The sequence below is a fragment of the Dromiciops gliroides genome, chromosome 3 (genome assembly GCF_019393635.1).
Source record: "Dromiciops gliroides isolate mDroGli1 chromosome 3, mDroGli1.pri, whole genome shotgun sequence".
NCBI lineage: Eukaryota > Metazoa > Chordata > Mammalia > Microbiotheria > Microbiotheriidae > Dromiciops > Dromiciops gliroides.
In genome coordinates, this window is record NC_057863.1 from 450,256,747 (window position 1) to 450,278,489 (window position 21,743).

At 35.3% G+C, this 21,743-nt stretch overlaps 1 protein-coding gene across 3 annotated transcripts in view; it reads right to left on the minus strand.

Moving 5' to 3' along the window:
• Positions 1-21,743, minus strand: part of SCN2A (sodium voltage-gated channel alpha subunit 2) — a 165,206-nt gene that overhangs the window by 60,226 nt on the left and 83,237 nt on the right. For all 3 annotated transcript variants that reach the window (XM_043997571.1, XM_043997573.1, XM_043997572.1), the window contains exons 14-15: positions 16,620-16,858; positions 1,118-1,291 (exon numbers count right to left, since the gene is read on the minus strand). In XM_043997571.1, coding sequence (XP_043853506.1) covers positions 1,118-1,291; positions 16,620-16,858 — 413 coding nt within the window. The remainder of the gene's footprint in view (positions 1-1,117; positions 1,292-16,619; positions 16,859-21,743) is intronic.

Sequence of the window (21,743 nt, forward strand, 5' to 3'; positions counted from 1 at the left end):
TCCTTCCTTTCCTTTCTTTCTTTGAGGCAATTGGGGTTAAGTAACTTGCCCAGGGTCACACAGCTAGTAAGTTTCAAGTGTCTGAGGTCGGATTTGAACTCAGGTCCTACTGACTCCAGGGCTGGTACTCTATCCAATGAGCTACCTAGCTGCCCCAAAGTACTATTTTCAATTAAGTAACTACAATAATTTTTTTTTACTTTCATAAAAGTTAGGAGGATCAGTTTAATGCTGAATCATATATAAGTGACCACAGGAGTCAAATACCTACCAAAGTAATTGAATTATTCCCAGGGAATAATTTATATACTAAAAACAATTGGTTGAATATACAATTTACTAGTTTCATCCTACTAACCATTCTCCAACTCAATATAGTGAATTTATCATCTTAAAATCAAATCAACCAATTATCTAGTCATAGGAGATAGGTAACAATCATTTCTAGACTGAGTTAGAATTCCTTTATTATACTTCAATTCTCCATCTCCTCTTCTGACCTCAGGTTCTCTTCCCAGCTCACTTTCAAATAAGAACCTCCATGTCATGGAGAAGAGAACCTCAATAGAAACCTTCATTTTTTTTAAACCTTCATTTTGACATAATAAAAGGGAAATTTAACTAGATCTTGTCACCAGCAATTGTCTTAAAGATAAAATATACACAAGAACTGTGCTTATTTGGAGATCCAACAAAATTCACAAAAGAAAAACTCAACCAAATTCTACCTAACATAAAACCACAGAGATCTGAAGAGAACTTCGAGAATGTAATTGAATGAATTACTTTTCCCTCCTTAATATTAACAGGTCCATAAAGTCAAACCATCCTGTTATGAATATAAAAGATGCAATTTTGTAAAATGAAAGAAAAAAATTCCACAGAAATTCAAGAACTATCCTGAGAATTTTAAACTAATTATTTGTAGAAAATAAAGCTGTAGGTAGGGGCCATTAGTGAAATTGAATTTTCCATCTTATAGTAGGCATTTTAATAGTCTATATAGCACATCATTGCTTAAATATAAAGATTAATTAAATTAATAATAAAATTGTGTAAACATGAAAAACATAACACACCATCTTTTGTCACCATTAGACATGGGTAATTCATTTACCAATCTGAATGATCGGAGTACAGAAAGTCCTTCCACATTTGCCAGGCCGAGCTCCATTAAACTAAGGCTGACAATTAAACCATCAAAAATATTCCAACCTTCTTGGAAATAATAATATGGATCCATGGCAATTATCTTGAGAAACATTTCTGCTGTGAAGATTCCAGTAAAAACCTAAGAGAAAAATGTAGATTTCTGCATTATTATCACTGAAAACCTTTCAAAATTACAAATGTTCTGAAATTATACAAGACCCATATTTTATGTATTTTTGAAGTAGCTCAGGACCTATTTATTAATGTACAGTGAATTATATGGATTCAAATACAACCTGAAAATCTAATTAGTAATTTGAAGTATTTGAAATTCATCAAGTGAAAAGTGGGATAAGCAGAGTAGCATAGTAAATAAAGTGCTGGCCTCTGATTTTGGAAGGCCTGCATTTAAGACCTGCATTTGGTATATTGCCTGAGTGACCAAATCACCTGATCTCTCAGGGCCCCAGGCAACTTTCTAAGACCATAAGTTGAAGAAAAGGTGCTGATTTGCATTGGTAGAGAATTTCCCTCTATCAGTCTTCCTTCCTCCCAGGGATCCCCCTTCACTGATGAAATGACAGGTATCATAGGGCAAAATCTAAAAATACAAACTATTAAATAATGGCACCATTTTATCCTTTATTTAATTTAATGGCTCAGCCAAATTTACCTTTTTGGTGTTCCTCACACATGATATTTCATTACTTATCTCCATGCCTTTGGACAGTCCATCTGTCCTACGTTCCTGGAACGTACTCCCTTCTCACTTCTTCTAGAGATAGCTAGATGGTGTAGTGGATAGACCTCTGGGCCTGGAGTTGGAGAGATCTGAGTTCAAATACAGTTTTATATGCTTTCTAGCGTTGTGATCCTGAGCAAGTCATTTAACTTCCATCTTTCTCAGTTTCCTTAATTGTAAAATGGGGATAATAGCACCTTTTTCTCAGGGTTTTTGTGAGGATCAAATGAGGCATTTGTAAAACATTTAGCACAAGTACCATCATCTAAATGAAAGGGAAAGGGATTAAGTGCTTATATAGTGTGTGCCAAGCACTGTGATTAATGCTTTAAAATTCTCATATCATTTGATCCTTACAACAACCCTGGGAAGTAGGTGCTGTTATTGTCCCCATTTACCAGTTGAAAAAACTTAGACAAACAGAGGTTTGGTGACTTGTCTGGGGTCACATAGCTAGTAAGTCTGAGGCCAGATTTGAACTCCAGTCTTCCCAACTCCAAACTTGTTGCTTTATTCACTACATCACCAATAGCCTCTTGAGTCCTTTTCTGTCCCCCATAATTGCACGTGTTCGTCCACGATCCCTATTACCTTGCATTTATCTTGTATATATGTTATATATCTGTTTTCTCTTAATAATGTTAAGTTCCTTAAGGGTGGATAGTTCATTCTTGCCTTTGTCCATTCTAACTCCTAGTGCAGTACCTGACACCCAATAGGCATTTAATAAATGCTTTTGATTGATTCATTCATTTAGGAAGATGACACTGACATTTCACCTACATTGTCTATTTACAGAGAATAGGATATGGTTTGATTGTATGGATATGATTTTTTTCCCTTTTATCACCAGAAATATCAAGACAACTTTTCTGACTGAGCCAACTTAACCAACTTCACATTTCATCCTCAAACTATAAGACTGGCTGTTGTATCTGCTTAACATTTATTTGATGATGAGCCTTTTTCCATTCAGGTTAATGGAATATACTTTGGTAAATGACACTAATTCTGTTCCTCACACATGATATATTTCATTACTTATTTCCATGCCTTTGGACAGTCCATCTGTCCTATGTTCCTGGAATGTACTCCCTTTTTACTTCTTCTAGACAGTACTAATACCCTATAGTATTTGAGATCTTGTCACCATGGTATTCCCTCCTGTGATGTAGATCTGCCTCATATTACTGTCATCCACGTCCTTCCAAAAGTTCACCATAAGTGGCCCAAAGTACTTAAGATCGTGTTAATATTTTCTTGACATTGTGAAGATGCCAATGGAGTAATGGGCTATTCATCAATTATCTGTCTAGCTACAAAAGTATAGGTTATGGGGGCAGCTAGGTGGTACAATGGATAAAGCACTGGCCTTGGATTCAGGAGGATCTGAGTTCAAATCTAGCCTCAGACACTTGACACGTATTAGCTGTGTGACCCTGGACCAGTCACTCAACCCTCACTGCCCGCAAAAAAAGTATAGGTTATATATAGATGGTTTATTCAACTGCATATCTGAACACTGGACATTATTTCCATCACTATTTCTGTGTAAATCGCTAGAACAAACTCTTTTGAGTGATCATGAATCTTATTTAGAAGGCATTCCAGTGTTCCAGATGCTATCAACACAATGTCATCTGTCAACAAGAATAACTGGAGGACTACAGCATTGGGAAAGATTTTCTCTGCAATGAAGACTCTGCACATGGCATAAAGCACAGATCTCCCTATTTTATGCTCTATTTGACATGAGCAATCAGAGGACCCATCAAATCAGGTTATCTTTTTTATTGTTTCTTTTAAAGAATCTAGTTAAAAATTTTTTTAAAAAGAATCTTGTTAATTTTTGGCATATATATGAGAAACACCTTGTTGAAGGAGAGGCTTTAAAGTAGCTATGGCTCTACTGATAGTTATCACAAAAAATAAACACAGTGAAATCTTATATTCTCCACATCTTTTGATTAAGTCTGCCCTGGTAAAAGATGCAGTGTATTTTCGAATATTACTTGTAAAGCCTGACTATTCCCTTCTAATAATGTCATTATGGCTGCTATCAATGCATATATAGCTTATTATCAAGCATTTTATATAGGTAGGAAAGGAGGCACATGGGTAGATAGTTGTTAATATTCACCTTTTGGAGGCAGTAATAAGTCAAAAGATTTTTCCCACCCATATTCCCCTTCAGTTACTTATAGCATAGCTCCAAGAACATCCTCATAATTATGTGACCTTCAACACAGCTCCCCTGGGTCCCCTTGGTCTAATATAGTTGTTTTTCTCACCTTTATTCTCTTCCGTGCCCTTTCTGCCTCCCCTATGAACACATCTGTGTTAGAGTTGGATATTAGAGTGCAAGTATGGTAGCTCTACTGTATTTCATGTGTAAAGGAATTAGTTATAAGAATCTCTGCAGATCTTTTCCCATCCTCAGTCTGGTTCTTATCTTCTTTCCTCAAATGCCCCTGAGATGACTGCTTAATTGTGTCATTCATCAAAACTCCCTTAAACTTCATTGTTTCTGTTTTCTGAGATGATACTTTTAATTTACTTCTACTATCATCCTTTGTAAGACTTTAAGAAGCCAAGTTTATAGTCTCAGCATTGCTCTTGGCAACCATATCTCTTTGTTTGGGTAGTAAGTCAAGTATCTGGTGACTAAGGTAGTTTTCATGCTACTTTGGTTTCTTTATTGTGGTAATTAATTTACATGGATTAAGCTTTTCTATAAAACTGTTCAAGTTTTGTATTGTCTCTATTGACTTCATTTTTTGTTTGCCTAAATAGGTCAGGGTGGAGGATTTTAACTGAATATATCTTTTCCCCTCATTTTTATTCATTCTTCTAGTATCTTATTAATTTTTTTTAATTTAATTTTTTTTTAGTGAGGCAATTGGGGTTAAGTGACTTGCCCAGGGTCACACAGCTAATAAGTGTTAAGTGTCTGAGGCCGGATTTGAACTCAGGTACTCCTGACTCCAGGGCCGGTGCTCTATCCACTGCATCACCTAGCTGCCCCTATCTTATTAATTTTTAACTTTGCTCATCAGTAGTCTAACTTCACATCTAATTCAATAACTCACACCTCAATCATTCCTAGTCCATTAAAACAGGGCTTCTTAAACTTTTCCCACTTGTTACCCCTTTTCACCAGAGAAGTTTTTACAGGACTCTGGGTATATGGGTACATAAAATTGGTATATATAACTTTTTTTACAGTTGCCAAATTTTTTGTACCCCTCATATTCAGTTATGTGACCTGACCCACAGTTTAAGAAGCTTTGACCTAAAGAACTCAAATGAAAAAGTAGAGCCCTGTAATTATTTTTGGAGTTTTTATATTCTGGTCTAGACTTGTTCCCTCCCTCTCAGAGGTTAAGGATAGGTTCAAAAGATCTTTCAGAAAGATGGAACATCAAAAGGTTAATTGATCTGTTCATATCAGTTGAAATGAAATGTAATTAGTTTGGTGCTTATCATGTTCAACACCTCTCAATTTTTTTAAAGAAACTATTTATAGATATAGGCAAGGGTCTTTTATATAGTATATATGCCACTGGCTTCTATCATTCTTTATTCCTGAACTCTATTTTCCAACATAATTTTCCACATAATTATGTATGTTCTGACATCATGAAGCTATATATTGATTCAATTTGGAAGGCATTCCTTAAGAATTTTTCTACCTTTCTATCTTCTACATAGGCTACAATTATTTTCAGTGTTCTTTTTGCAGATACTTATCAAGTACATTGTAATAAAGGCTGCCCAAATATCTTTTAAAATATTTCTTTGCACACATAATAAAACCACATCCTGTATTTGCTTCTCCGATGACAGTCTGTCCCTTGAGTTTCATCTTCTTTTGTTCTCTGCTTTTGTTATAGAGCAAGAATATCAAGATAGATTGATCCGTTTCCTCCAGTAGAATGCTTACTTATTGGTCACTGGAAAAGATTCTTCTATTTAGTGCACCAAGAGCTAAGTCAATGTTTACATTCAGGCTAATAGCTATGATTCTTATCACCATTTGTCCCCTTTTGCACTGCTCTACCACTATTATTATAGTAGAAGCAAACCACACAGGACTAAGGGCCCTTTTGTATTTTGTTTTATTCCATGGGTTTCTATGGTCAAAAAACTCATCTCATCTCCAAGTGGCCAATCTAATAATGATGAGTCTATCTATTCTGATCAAGGTTATTCCTTGGAAAGCAGACATATTCTGTTGCCAATGACATACATGAAGACACTCCAACATAATAGAAACTTCCAGTTCTTCACTCCACACATATAGCCTTTAAGAACTGAAAGTTTCCTCCATACAATAATGAAGTATTGGAGTAGCCCTTTGGGGGAAGTAGGGAATCTCAATGAAGAAGTACCTCTTGCACACAAAGAGACTGAGATTATGCACAGGTAACTTTAGGGCTTTGTAGAAAAGAAATCTAATGAATACATAATTCCTCAGAAAGTGGAAGGTTCTGCAAATTGCAATGCCTTTAACCTTATAAAGGTTAAGATTGTTGGGCTAGTTTTCAACATTTGTTTGCATAGGATTTTTAGTTCCAAATTTTTCCCCCCTCTCCCTTCCCTCCCTCCTCCCCAAGACAGAAAGCAATCCAATATAGTTTATATATGTACAATAACAAAAAAGATTGTTAGGCTGGACACAGTACCCACTGGTTTGATTCCTTCCCAAATAATCAGGAAACCTGTTGAAAATTCTGAACTCTATATTATAGGAGAGAGGTACCTTGTAGGTACCTCAACTCACATCTTCCTAATTGCTCTTTGATTTTTGTTTTTTGCAGGGCCATGGGGGTTAAATGACTTGCCCAGGGTCACACAGCTAGTAACTGTAAAGTGTCTGAGGCCAGATTTGAACTCAGGTACTCCTGAATCCAGGACCAGTGCTTTATCCACTCTGCCACCTATCTGCCCCCCCCCCAATTGCTCTTTGAAGGACATTTTTTGTGTTTTTAAATCAATAACAAGATTTAATTTCTGCCACAAGTTTATTCAGTTTTTATCAGCCTCTAATTCAGTGAAAAAGAAGAGACTACAAGTAGTCAAGGGGAAGAACATGGAAAGCCCTACTTTAATTCTACTGTAACTTAATTAGAATACCCTTGGTAAACAAAATGGGCAAGCTGCCATTGTCCCAAAGCCAGTCCTAAATTGAATTATTGAGAATAAAAAGGCAAAGATAATAGAGGAGGCACCCTCAAATCCTTCTATACAATACTTTGCCAGAGAACTCATGGGAAGGTAGCTGATGTAATGGTCTGGGGCTTGCTTCTTTGCTCTTATACCCTATTAAACTTTAAAGCTAGACTAAAACTTATAAATCCATCCCTGTCCTAGATTCTAAGATCTCCTATTTCCAGGTAGAAGAATATAAAGAGCTCCATCAGTAGCTAACTGGCTTAGGACTTGCTACTGTTTCTACTCTAAATTTGATACTTTAGTCCTCTAGTAGTTGGGTTTCTCCCTTGGACCTCAATTCCCCTTTGACTAAGTCCCCTCAGTTCCTCTGTGATTGAATCTCTGCGTAGTACTTCAGTTCTCATCAATCATAGGAAATCAAAAGACTTTAAAGGGAAAGGGACTTTAGATATGATCCAGATGAACTACTTCATTTTAAAGAAATAGGAAACTGAAACTTGTCTAGTCACACCACTAGTAAGTAGCAGCTCCAGAATGCAGACCCAAATCCTCTTACTTTGAATCTAATGTTCTTTCTGCTAAGCCATGATGCCTTGTCCCTTCATTTTCCTAATATTTAGATTTCCTTCCTTTGAACCCCAACTTCATTGTTGAAGGCACCACCATATTTTCAGTCTTCCAGGTTCATAATGTCACTATTATCCTAGACTCATCACTCTTTCTCACCCACATATACAGTCAGTTGCTAAATCTTGCCATTTCTGCTTTGACAACATTTCTTACTCTTTACTTTTACCTTTTTCTTTACTCACATAGCTACCACCTTAGGATAGAAGTGAAACGTACTGTATACAAAGTAATAGCAATATTGTAAGATGAACAGTTGTGAATGACTTAGCTATTCTCAGCAATATAATGATCCAAGACAGTTCTGAAGTACTTATGATGAAAAATGTTATCCATCCCCAGAGAAAGAACTGATTATGTCTGAATACACATTGAAACATATTTTTTCTTGAGTTTTTTTGATTTTTTTATCTATGTTTTCTTTCACAACATGACTAATATGGAAATATGTTTTGCATGACTACACACATATAACCTATATTGAATTGCTTGCCTTCTCAATAAGAGGGGTGGGGAGGGAGGAAGGGAAAGAACTTGGAACTCAAGAGTTTTAAAAATAAATGGTGAAGGGCAGTTAGGTGGCATAGCGGATAAAGCACTGGCCTTGTATTCAGGAGGGCCTGAGTTCAAATCCAGCCTCAGACACTTAACACTAACTAGCTGTGTGACCCTGGGCAAGTCACTTAACCCCAATTGCCTCACCAAAAAAAATGAATGGTAAAATTGTTTTTACATGTAATTGGGTAAAAATAAAATACTAAATGAATAAAAAAAACCCCATAATTTTCCTTAAGGCACTTGGTTTTGATAGTAACATGACCATGTGCCTCCCCTTCACAACCCTCTCAAGTGGCTTCCTATTGCCTTGAGGATGAAATATAAACTCTTCTGTTTAGCTTTTAAAGGCTTACCTAATTTGGCTTCAATCTATCCTTCCAACCTCTTTGAACATTATTCCCCCTTCAACACGTGATCCAGACAAACTGGACTTTTCTTTGTTCCTCATACATAACACTCTATTTCCTATCTCTGGGCTTTTGTACTGGCCATCCCACTTACTTAGAATACATACTCTCCTTTCCTCTGTCTCATAACCCTCTTAATTTAAGATTCATCTTGGGTACCATCTTCTGCATGACCTCTCCTGATTCCCTCAAATGCTAATACCTTCTCTCCAAATATACAAACTTGCGTGTATATATTTATTAACTTTATATTTATGCTGTATACATTTTATTCATAATTGTCTCCCTTTCACTAGAATGCAACCTTATTGTGAGCTAGGATTATTATGTTCTTTATACTTGGTTCCTCTGGGCCCCAGCACAGGGCACATAGTAGACCCTTAATAAATACTTATCAATTAATTTAAACTCTCAATCTTTTACTTAAGTAGTTTAACTTTACACTGTTCTCTATCCTTAAGAATCTAATACCACTGTCCTAATATCCCTTTCTAAACCCCAACCCTGGGATACTTCCCTATTTTAGACCTTTCTGTTTATTCTTCTGTGCTGAAGATTCCTAGAGAAAATAAAACAATCTTATTGAGAGTGTTCACTAAAATTTATATTATCTCTTTTCAACTAGGCCCTCACTGTTGCACATTAATCCTTTTACTCTCCCTTTATTAATTCTCTATCATGCTCCCTTCAGTTGCTATTCCAAACCTTTTTCTTCCCAATACATCTATGCCACTATCTTCTTTCAAAGAATCCATTAAGAACTTCCATTCATCCCCAGTTCCATACTCTAAATCATCTTGCCAGCATCCCCCAGGCTCTCCTAGGCACCAATTTGAAAGGATGAGGTGGCCTTTCTTGTCAATACCAATTCCTTTTCTTGTGCCCTTGATACTATCTCCTCCTGTCTCTTCAGCTATCTTCCCCCTTCAATAATCTCCCTGACATTCAACCTCTTCATATCTTGATTCTTACCTGCTGCTTTAAACATGCTCACATCTTCCCTACCTTGAAAACAAACAAATGTATCTTGACATTATTATCTTCTTAAGTTATTGTCCTATATTTCTTCTTCCTTTAAAGGCCACACTACAAGAAACAAGTTTCCTGCACTGGCTAAATTTTCTCAGGATCCACTCACTTGTTAACCCTTTGCAATATGGTTTCTGTCTAAATCTCTTAATTAAAAAAAAACAACCTGTCCTATCCAAGGTCACCAATAACCCATTTATTACTAAATCCAGTGACTTTTTCTGTCCTCTTCCTTCTTGATCTTTATTCTATGTAACACTAGACTATCTAACCATCTTTTCCTTTTGCATACTTCACTGAATTTTTATGACACTGTTCTGTCATTGTGGTTCTTTTCCTACTTATCCAACCCATCTCCTCTCTATAAAATCTTGGTGATCAGTTTCCAAGGGTTTAACTTGAAAGGCAAGGTGCTGTAGTGGAGTTGGATTTAGGAAGAGTTGCATTTGAATTCTGCCTCAAATGCTTGCTAGATGTGTGAACCTGGATGAAGTTCATTTAACCTCTTGGGACCTCAGTTTCCTCATCTGTAAAATGAGGGGTTGTATTTTATGACTTAAAATGTCCCTTCTAGTCCTAAATCCATGACCCTATAAGTTATCGTTTTTATTCACATGACTCCCGAATTTCCAGAGCCAGTGATCATCTTCCTGCTGAGTTTCATTGCTACATCTCTAATTGCAATGTGCCATAGGCAGCTCATACAACATGTCCAAAACAGAACTCACTATCTTTCCCCATATATCTATTCTTCCAATTAACTTTCTTATTTCTATAGAGGGCACCACTGTCTTTATATGTACCCAGATTTATAGGGTAGGAGTCATCCTTTACTCTTCACTCTCATTCGCTTCTCATATCCAGTAAGTTGCTACATATTAGAGATGACACACCTTTAACTTCATTTGCATCTCTTCTCTTCTCGTAAGTAACCTCATTGTGGCCTTCATTAAATTTTACACATATGTTGTAATAGCCTCAACTGTTCTCCCCACATCTATCCCTCTCCCCTTTCCAATCCATTTTCCACAGAGCTAGCAAACTGATCTTCTTAAAATGCAGGCCTGACCATGTCACTGTCTGTCTCAAAAAACGTCAATGACTCAACATTGTTTTTAAGATAAAATGCACACCAGGGGCAGCTAGGTGGCACAGTGGATAAAGCACTAGCCTTGGATTCAGAAGGACCTGAATTCAAATCCAGCCTCAGACACTTGATACTTACTAGCTGTGTGACCCTGGGCAAGTAACTTAACCCTCATTGCCCCGTGCAAAAACCAAAACCGAAACCAAAACCAAAAAACAAACATAAAATGCATACCCTTCAGTTTGGGACTTAAATCCCAATTTGCTCCAGCCTAAATTTCCATGTTGACTCTATATAATTCTCTCCTTATGCATTGTGACACAGCCAAGACAGCCTATTAGCTGTGTCCCACATACAACATTTCATCTTCAGCTTCTGTGATTTTGCTCAGGTTTTCCCTCATATCAAAAATACTCTTTCACTTCATTTTAACCTTCACCTTTGTAATCAATGGTTTCCTCCAAGAAATTCAAGCACCACTTTCTTTAAGTGACTTTTCCTGATTCCCTCAGTAGGTAGGGTCAGCTATGGCTCTCTTTTTATTTTGTGCATATATCTTGTATTTATTTCTCTATAAGCATCTTTGTATCCAACCAGAATGTAAGCTATATTTTTCTTTTTGTATCCCTAGTACCTAATACAGTGGTTGGCACATAGCTTATTGAACGGTTGATTTATTAAATTGATTGTATGTGCATGAACTTTTTTTGGCTGTTGTTTTGTTTTGTGGGGCAATGGAGGGTTAAGTGACTTGCTCAGGGTCACATGGCTAGTAAGTGTCAAGTGTCTGAGGCCGCATTTGAACGCAGGTCCTCCTGAATCCAGGGCCAGTGTTTTACCTACTGTACCACTTAGGTGCTCCCTATACATGAACTTTTGATGTTTTGAGTACCAGCTAGGGAGAGAACTAGGTTTCTCAGTGGCTAGAGGGATGGACCTGCAGTCTGGAATCAAATTTGAGTTCAAATCTACCCCCAGACGTTTACTAGCTTGGACCCTGGACAAGTCATTTAACTTCTGTCTTCCTCAGTTTCCCCGTCTTTAAAATGGGGATAATAATAATCCTTCTCCAGAGTTGTTATAAGGATAAAATGAGATAATATTTGCAAAGCAACTTACAAACCTTAAATCATATAAATGCTTATTATTATTATTTTGTTATCATTTCCAGCTGGCACCAGCAACCTTTTTCATTTTCATCTTCTACCTGCTTGAGTCACTGCCAATTTGAAAGCAGAAGCAGAACTCAAGCACCACCTCAGATGAATGCCTTGATTCCCTACATAATAGTAATGGCTTTACTCTTGCTGACCAAAAGTTCATTTGTGAGAGATGACTAAAGTTAGGTTTTACTTTGTGTTCACAGAACAAAGTAAAACTAATGGGTCCTTGAAACCATAACCTTGATTTCCATAGCACCAGTCTCTAATCTAGTGATTTCCAATCCTAGTGTAAAGGAAGCATGCTTTAGTAAAAGAGCATTAGATAACATATCAGAAAATAAAACTCCTTAGAATTGAGGCTACACCACTTACTACTTGTATGATCTTTCACAAATCACCTAATCTCTATGTGCCCCTAATCTGTAAGAGAAAGCTAGACTACATTATATCTAAGGAACTTTTTGGTTTTAAATTTGATTACTTTTCAACTCTAAATTTGTGACATTATGATCTCATAATCAATTGACTTTTATCCTGATGAATTGACAAGTTCTTTGATTTAGCTGCTAGCTGCTAGCTGCTTTGGAAACCACATAGATACAGCATAACACTCATGAATCAGGAAATATTAAAGAGTATAAGTTTGCTTGGTGTTATTATTTGTAAAATACAGACACATCTATAAACCTCAGGATGGAGATTTTAAAAATATGGTACTTATTTTGCTGATCCCAAAAGAATGTGCTATAATATACTCTATAGATGTGGTAATTCATTTTATTGATATTAATAATAGTTATTTAGCACCAACTATATTGAAGAAATTATATGTTTAAACATTTCTAAACAAAGCTACCTTGATAACTTCTGTTACATTTTTAGCTAAATATTTAATATCACATGGGTATAGATATTGGGATATAAAATACATGATAGCTTGTAGACTATAGACTATATAGTTATTTGGTTTCTACTAAGAGAAGAATAAGAAAATATTTGTGATTAAGCATAGGATCCAAAGATGATGAGTAGGGAAACAGTAAGTACCAGTCTCTTCTTGTTAAGATCAAATCACTGCTGTCTAGGGGAGGGGGGAGGGAGGGGAGGGAGGGAGAAAAATCTGAAATTGTAAAGCATGTATAAACAAAAGTTGAGAACTATCTTTACATGTAACGGAAAAAATAAAATATCTCATTAAAAAAAAAAAAAAGATCAAATCACCACTCTTGAATTTTATGCTTAGGGAAATGGAAAAATTGGCTGATGTGACTGCTGAGCCCCCATCAGTGATCTCTGAAAAGTGACATTGAACTGGTAAAGAGATATCAGACTGGAAAAAGGAAAACATTGCAAAGTGGATGACCTTTAATGCAAAATATGTTAAGTATCACACGTGAATTCAAGAAATCAGCCCAAAAGCATAAGATGGGGAGACATGGCTATTTAGCAGTTTGTCTGAAAAAAAGATATAGAATTTTAGTGGTCATAGAGCTCAGAATAAATCTAGAGTTATATAGCAAGCCAAAAACTAATGCAATCTTAGGATGAATTAAGATAAGCATAATATCCAGAATTAGGGAAATGACAATCCCACTGTACTCTGTCCTGGTCATATAATATCGAGAGTTTTGTCTTTAGATTTTCAGAAGGATCTTAAAAAATTGAGAACATCCAGAAAAAGATAAACAGTACAGTTAAAAGGGCCTTGAGACTGCCAAGTAAGCATCATTGAAGAACTAAGTTTGTTTAGTCTGGAGAAGAGATTTAAGGGTAACAAGATTATGTATTCAAGTATTTGAAGGGCTCATCATTTGGAAAAGAAATCTGAATTATCCTTTTTATCCCAGAGGGCAGACTTAGACAAGAACGTTTCAGAGAGGTAGATTGAGGCTAGATGAAAAAGCAAACTTTCAAGAGTTGTCCAAAATACAGTGGATTGCCTCAGAAGATAGTGGTTTCCCCGCTCCCTAGAGATGCTCAAGGAAAGGCTCAATGACCACTTAACTGCTGTGCTATAGGGGGATTCTTGCTCAGTTGGACTACACAGCCTCCATGGGTTCTTGCATCTTTAAGATTATATGAGTCCATGATTCAGAGAAGGAATTAGGGTTATATTTTTTGTTACACTAAAATGGTGGTGGTGGTGATGATGATGAAAATACCTCACGTTTATATACTGCTTGCTATATGCAAGACACTATACTAACTGCTTTCTAATTATTATCACATTTGATACAACAACTCTGGGAGGTAGGTGTTATTGTTCCAATTTTGAAGATGACGAAACTGAGGCAGACAGCAATTAAGTGACTGGCCCAGGATCATATAGCTAATAAGTGTCTGAGGCTTGATTTAAACTCAGATCTTCCTGATTCCAGGCTCTACCTACCTGCTCCTACATCATTTTGGTAATACCATATTTTCAGTGCTTTATATCCTTGAATTGCTTTAATCTTTTGAATTTTAAATATGGTAAACATGTTATACATACTTGATATAATGTAAATAAATGTACAACTATCCTGAAACAAGACCAGAAAAAGACCTGTCTGAGAGTTAATAAAAATTTTTTCCCACCAAAGAAACCCCTAGAACCTTTCATTCTTAGTAAGACAAAAATGCGAATGATCAAGTTATTACACCTATGAAGGGCTTTGCAAACCATAGAGTACTATATAAATTAAAAGAAACAAAATAATCAATTTAATAATATTAAATTAAAATTAATAAAAATAAAATCAAATAAATGAATAAATAAATGTAATTATTCATGACTACATCTTCACAAAAACATCAACTCCATAGATTGCCCATCATTAAAAAATTAAAAGGGATTTGTATAATCCTGGAATGTTATATAAGGATTACTTGATAGTGTATAGGTAGCCTGTCTATTCATTGTAGTACTCCACAGTACTTGCTTTTCTTTCTTTCCTTTTCTTTTCTTTCACTCACTCCATTTCCTTCTATGTATAATCTACTTATTAAAATTTTACTGGTCCTTCCAGGCTCAGTTCAAATGCTATTTCCTCCATGAGGCCTCTTTGATCATGACAGCCAGCCATTCTCTTTCCCTCCTTTGACCTCTACTAGATTGTCTGTAGCCTTCTCTGATAGCATTTATAATTCATTAGTCTTCATTACAGTTATTTGTATCATCATCTTCTCTTTCAAAGCATGAGCTTCTTGAGAGCATAGGCCATAACTTCTTCTTTATTAAATGAATATAGGACACCTAGCTCAGTGGCTTGTAAATAGTAGATGTCAATAAAAATTTGTTGAAAGAAATGAATGAATCCAGATTTACCTACATGTATATGTTCAGGAATAGATCCTACATGAATTCTTCTCCAACTACTCCAAGTCACACTTTTTCTGAACTTCCATTGTACTTACAGTCAAGTAGCTCACAGTTGAGCACTTAAGCTTTTTCTCTTTTCATGTAAGCTAGTTTTACCTTCTCAGCTAGCACCATATGGGAGCATAAAAACAATGCTCTTTTCTTCTATATAAAAACCTGTTACAAGAGTGATTTGATTCCATTGGCTTTAAACTTGAATAATGGTGGATTTACATGTGCCAGTAAAATAAGATAAAACTGGAATTTATCTGTGTGGTCTGCATGGAAGGAACTTAAGGACAGGAGCATGAGACACATATTTTTAAAAATCACTAAGCTTTAACCTAGAAATACATTGTTTTTAACTGGTTTGAAAAAAAATTAGTAATGTGTGAAGAAATAAAGAGGTTATTTATGAGACTAGGAATTTGATTTATAGTGTGGTAAAATTTTGTGACATGTTTATATAACTTTTCATTTGTTTTCAATGTATATACATTCATAGTTGTCAAGTTTAGAGTTGTACAAAGATTTCATGAGTCCATTATATAGGTAACTATGTTTTTGTTGGTATACATTTATTCTATCAGTAAATAATAAATTCTTGAGTCCAGAGACCATATCCTCACCATGACCAACATAATATTATATATGCATTGGATATTTTTAAAAAATAATAAAGGAAACCTATAATTCTTAGAATGATATATGGAAATAAAAATCTATATAATATGATTCCCTGTCCCCCAACTACTCCTTTAAAACCATACAAATGACTTTTGAAATTTACTTAAATGAGTAATATATGGGTAGCTTCTACTTTGTCAGCAAGTATAGATGTGTCCTAATGAAAATATTCTGTTTTGTCAGAATTTTTGTTATAACTATTTCCTCAGAAATTAGTAATTGCCTATATAATTATGAGGCAGTTTACTTTCATTCCTAACCAAGGAATGTCATTTTAAAAAAGCTTTAGGGGGGCAGCTAAGTGGCACAGTGGATAAAGCACCAACCCTAGATTCAGGAGGACCTGAGTTCAAATTTGGCCTCAGACTCTTGACACTAGCTGTGTGACCTTGGGCAAGTCACTTAACCCTCATTGCTCCGGGCCAGGGCGGGGGGGACAATCAAAAACAAACAAAAAAAAGCTTTAACTAGCTTCACAAATACATTTTAGTTAAGCTTCAATTTTAAAGATTTTTGCTCTCACAGTTATAACTGGTCAACTATGATAGTAATTTCAAATTTAATTTGATCCTGAAGAATAAATAATGGAATCCAGTAGAGCATTCGTGTTTGCTTTTAAAGAGAAAAGGTGCACTCAAGTAGTCAGTCTTACCAGGTTTCCTACATAAAGCACCCCACTAAACTGTTCAGTCATAGGATAATGTTCCATGGCCATGAACAGAGTATTCAGGACAATGCAGATGGTAATTGCCAGGTCAACAAATGGGTCCATCACAATGAGACTGACGATGTGCTTCACTTTTAGCCATGGTTCACAGCAATCCCAGATCAAACATGTGTTAGCAAATTTATACCAGCATGGTGGGCATTTCTGCCTGGATTCTTCAAGTTCTGGAAGAAAAAGGGAGGAATATCCATGAATATAGTACTCAATATGTTCCATATTAAACAGCCCTTGGTTTAAAACTTAAAGAAAAAAAAATGCTAACGTGATATCATGAGCTAATAATGAGGACATTTTACCTACTGAGACCTCAGCCAATGAGATCAAAGCAGGTTGTAATTTAAGATGTATATTCTGGCAATCTCATATTGCTGTGTAGTACAGATGGATTAGTAATATCTTGATATACTTTGCAAATTCCAAAGTGGAGAATTTATGATTTCTTATCTGAATTCCGTCTGCAGTCTTCAACTCTCAAACAATGATCTTTCACTTTTATAATAAAAATAAACACAATAAAAACTAAGTAGTGTTGATGTTAAGGGTAAGTACAAGATCTGTGTTTTAGATTAGTGCTTATCAAGAATATTTACTCACAGATGTTATACTAAAACTTAACTAGTGATCCTAACCCTCGGATTCTTAGATGAAAGGTATTTATTGGTTCTTTAAAATAAGACAGAATGTCTATCATAACATGCCAAAGTCAGAAACTCACCAATCAGGTCCACAAGATGACTTTGCACATAAGCCTTCTAAGCCTCCCCATCCCCCCACCTCACACATGCCTTCCACATTTTATTACTAACTAGAGACCACAAGAAATAATGGAAATACCAAGCACTTAGAAGTCTACATGCTTCCATTATTAATACAAATTGCTGTGGAGTTAGTTGTCTCATTAATCAGCTCTTAAATTATATGATATGGTCTTCACCACTGCCTTATAGAATATTTTCTTTTAAGATGCCTGTTGAAGTGCCACCTTCTACATGAAGCCCTTTTTTATCCCCTTAGCTGCTACCTGGTATCTACTTACTATATGCCTATGTACAACCAATTTCAAAAACCTGTCCTACAGAGGCTATCGAAACAGTTGCTTTCTCTTGAAGAAGCTAGGAATTATAGTTTTAAGTATCATTAGATGAGGTGTTTCTTCCTATGAACTCAGGGAGTATGCAGGACTATCTTTGATTCATGAGGATTATGAGGATTTTATAGAAAAGGCATGGAGAAAGAAGGTGAGGGGAAATATCTTTCTTGTTAGAAATTTCAACTTATTTTATGAAGAAACATTATACAGAAAATTTTATGAAGAGTAAGTCTGGAGAGAGACTATTAAAAATGGGGATTTGAGAGAAAAATCAAGATAAAAATTTCCTGTCATATCTGCTGAGATGCTGAGAAAACAAAGGGAAAGAAGTTAGATATACCTTTCTTTATGAAACCTCTGTAACCATTATATTGTGAAAAAAAACTTTGTTATCCTGAGTGAACTAATGGTGGGAGACTTTGTTTTCAGAAGTGAAGAGGCTTGAGGTGACTCTGTGAACATTCTTGCAGCTAAAATACTGTAAAATATCTGTTTTATTATTAACTTGAGTGTTAATAAATTGCATATTCAATAACTTTCATATTTACTTATTCCTAGGAGATGGTGAGAAATAACTGCAATTTGGAAAAGAAGTTTCTCCAGCTTATTGAATAAATATTATTTGATGAACGTTCAGGGATTCTGATATTGATTGAGACATATGTTGAAATTTTAATAATTTATGAGGAAACATCTATTGGATTGCTTTAGAGTTCAGGATTATCAGATAAAAATGGATTGAGTAGCAGACCGAGGAATGACTGACAAGTGAGTGTTGTTGACCAATGCAAGGGTAATCTTGCTAGCTCTTCAGCACTTACAGATGGACATGTTTACCTTCCTCCATAGATTGTAAAGTCCTTAAGAACAGGGGTTATTTAGTTTTTGTCTCTGTACCCTTAGGGCCAACCACAGTGCCTAATACTTAGCAAGTACTTAATATACTTAGCAAGTACTTAATATATGCTTGTTAACAGACTAAATGGGAGAAAGGCCCACATCTGTTTTTAATCCTATCCAATTTCTGCATCTAACAGCTGATAATTCCTGTCAATTTAATTGGGATCAGTGTTTCTTAACAAACCTATGCTGCACCCCAACAAAATGTTGTTTTTTTAATCTTCCATCAACTCAGATAGTTCACATTCAAAACTAAAATTCCTAATCAGCTGATTCACTATAAGAATAGGGATATAAAATGGACAACTGAGGTTACAACTAATTAACTAACTAGTGCTAATTACACTTACTAAATTCTCAATTTTCTAAAGATATTATTGTAAGTGTCTTACAAAAACCAATCTGTAGTCAGTAAGCCTGTGCTGTACTCCACTATCTACTAGTTAGTTATATGACCTGTGACAAATTATTTAAATTCTTTGAAGTTCAGTCTCCTTATCTGTGATAAAGGCATTGAATTATTTGCCTTACTTTTTGTTGTGAAAATAAAATAAAATAACAGATGTAACAGTAACAATTAAATTCTATATAAACATAAATCTACTTTTTAGTGCCCAGCATAGTAATTTTAGTAACTAACACAATAGATTTTTAATAAATGTTTGTTGAATATATAAAGTGAATGGTCATTACAATTATTAAATGTCTGGAGATGTCAAAGATATTAATGCACAGTTTTATTCTAAGAACAAAAATTTTAACTAGTAAAAGCCATCTTTAACAGTCAGTGAGAGCTTACTGAAAACAAATGTGTAGCCTTCATTTTATAAACACTTTCTAGAATTCAAATGGTAACCTGATATTGTACACTGATTAATGGGTGGATTTCCATTTACTATTATAAAATATTCTCTAGTACAATGGATCATGAAACATTATCAACAGTGGTTGCTGATTCACATAACAAAACACAAAGCAACAAAATCATCCTTTTTCAGTATACTTTCAGTTACCTTTTTTCTTAATATGCTATTAAAATTCTCAAAAATCACCATCTGCTTTCCATTTGGTAAAAGAACATAAATTTTATAGAAGAACAAAGAGAAAAGATCAAAAAGGGAAATCTATCATTGCATCTACAGAGCAGGCTCTATTTATCCTTACACCAGATAAATTTGGGCACTAGAATAAAATCATATTTGTATAATACATCCCACAAAGTGAATATAAAACAATACAACCAGCAAAGGACTAAGAACTACAGCCATATCTCAATTATCTATGTGGATTAAACATTCAGTGGATCAGCCACAGTAAATATTTAATCTTTTCCACTCAAAGTGCTTCTAATTTACATCCTAACCCTCTCAACTGATGTATATTCAAGAAATACAAGCTAAACTTAATATTAGCCAAAGAAAAATAATGCAATGCATTTTAAAATCAAACAGTTTTTGAATTGCTTGCTCTTTTTGTGTCAACCATGCTATTGTATCCTTTTATTATCCTGGATAATTAAGACTTGACTGTAGTAATGGGGGGGGGGGGAAGGGGAGGACAGTGGGGAATAAGTCAGATCAACAAAGTACCACTCAAAAAAATAAAGGTAAACAAGCCTCAGGTTAGACATAGAAGGAACATATTTTCAAACAGTCAGATTACATGAACAAAAACATCATCATTCCACTGTTTCTGAGAAACCAGAAAGGTACAGATCAATGCTATGAAAGTCAGATGTCAACAATTTTCCTGACACACAACCTGTTAGAAAATCTCAAATTGAAAAATTTGGATGTTACTGTATAAGAAGAACCAGATTCTCACTCTACATAACTAATGGAAAATGGATGAAAAAGTTAGTGATCAGTCCAAGGGTCACAGAGTAATAACACTGAATCTTCCCAGCAAATAATAGGGAAAAAGTCAAAGTTTCTGAATTTAGAAAAAATGTGAACAAAGAAATTACCATTGGCCACCTCTTTCTAATGTTCCAATGCACTTAGGTGACATAGTCATCTGCATTTGGGTCTTATCACTGTATTGTAAATTTCATTAGGATAAGGTTGTTTCTTATATAAACTCCTATCTCTCCCAGTGCCTCATTTTGGATTCTGTTGGAACTCACATGTTGAATGTATGAATGAATCTATTCCTGGGTCATATTTCCATCCTATGCTCTATTCCTTATGGATTCCAAATGAGTGAGTTCTTCGTGTATTTATTTTGAATATATATAGATAACTTTTAATGATTAGAAGAGTCCAATCCTGTGCTGCTGTTTTTCTAAATAACTTCTTATATTTATTGAAAATTAATAGTATTGAAAGTGCAAAGTATTACTATTATTTTGACTTACCCTGTCTCCTTCTCTACTTCCTGCTTTAGGGAGCAGCCATGCTGCTGACATCGGTAGCAGAACCACTGGCAGCTTCCTCTCAGTGGTTTTGCTATGGCAAGGAGCAGAAGCCCAGAGAATCTTCAAAAGACTTTACCTGGAGGGACAGGGAGGAGCAAGCTACTGGCAGCTGGGGGAGGAGAAGGAGTGCAAGCTAATGGCAGGCGAGGTTAGGGAAGAACGTACTAGAGTTTAATATTCCAGTAGAAATCAATGAAACGATTTCTGTTACTGCATTAGGAAATTAAGAAAACCGGGACTTGTCATATCGATTACATGACTGTGATAAATATTGTATAGTTACACTTCTAGGATTTTTATGGTTTGTGACTTCTAGGCCTCTGACACCTTAAAAAATTTCAATGAGTCTTCATTAAGACTGAAAAAAAAAATCCAGCAAGAATCTACCTGATATTGTGAGCAACTGAGTTAACTCAAAACAATGCATACAAACACACAAACAGACACACATAAATATACATACACACATATACCCTAAAAACCCATTCTGTCTCTAGAAGGTCACATAAGAAAATCTAGAACATACTGCACACAGAAGTATTCCCAAAATAGTGGGGAAAAAGTTTCAGTCCATTTAAATATGAAATGAAATGAAAATGCCACTAAAAGTGAACCTATAAGGAAAACACTATATCTGGTCTGG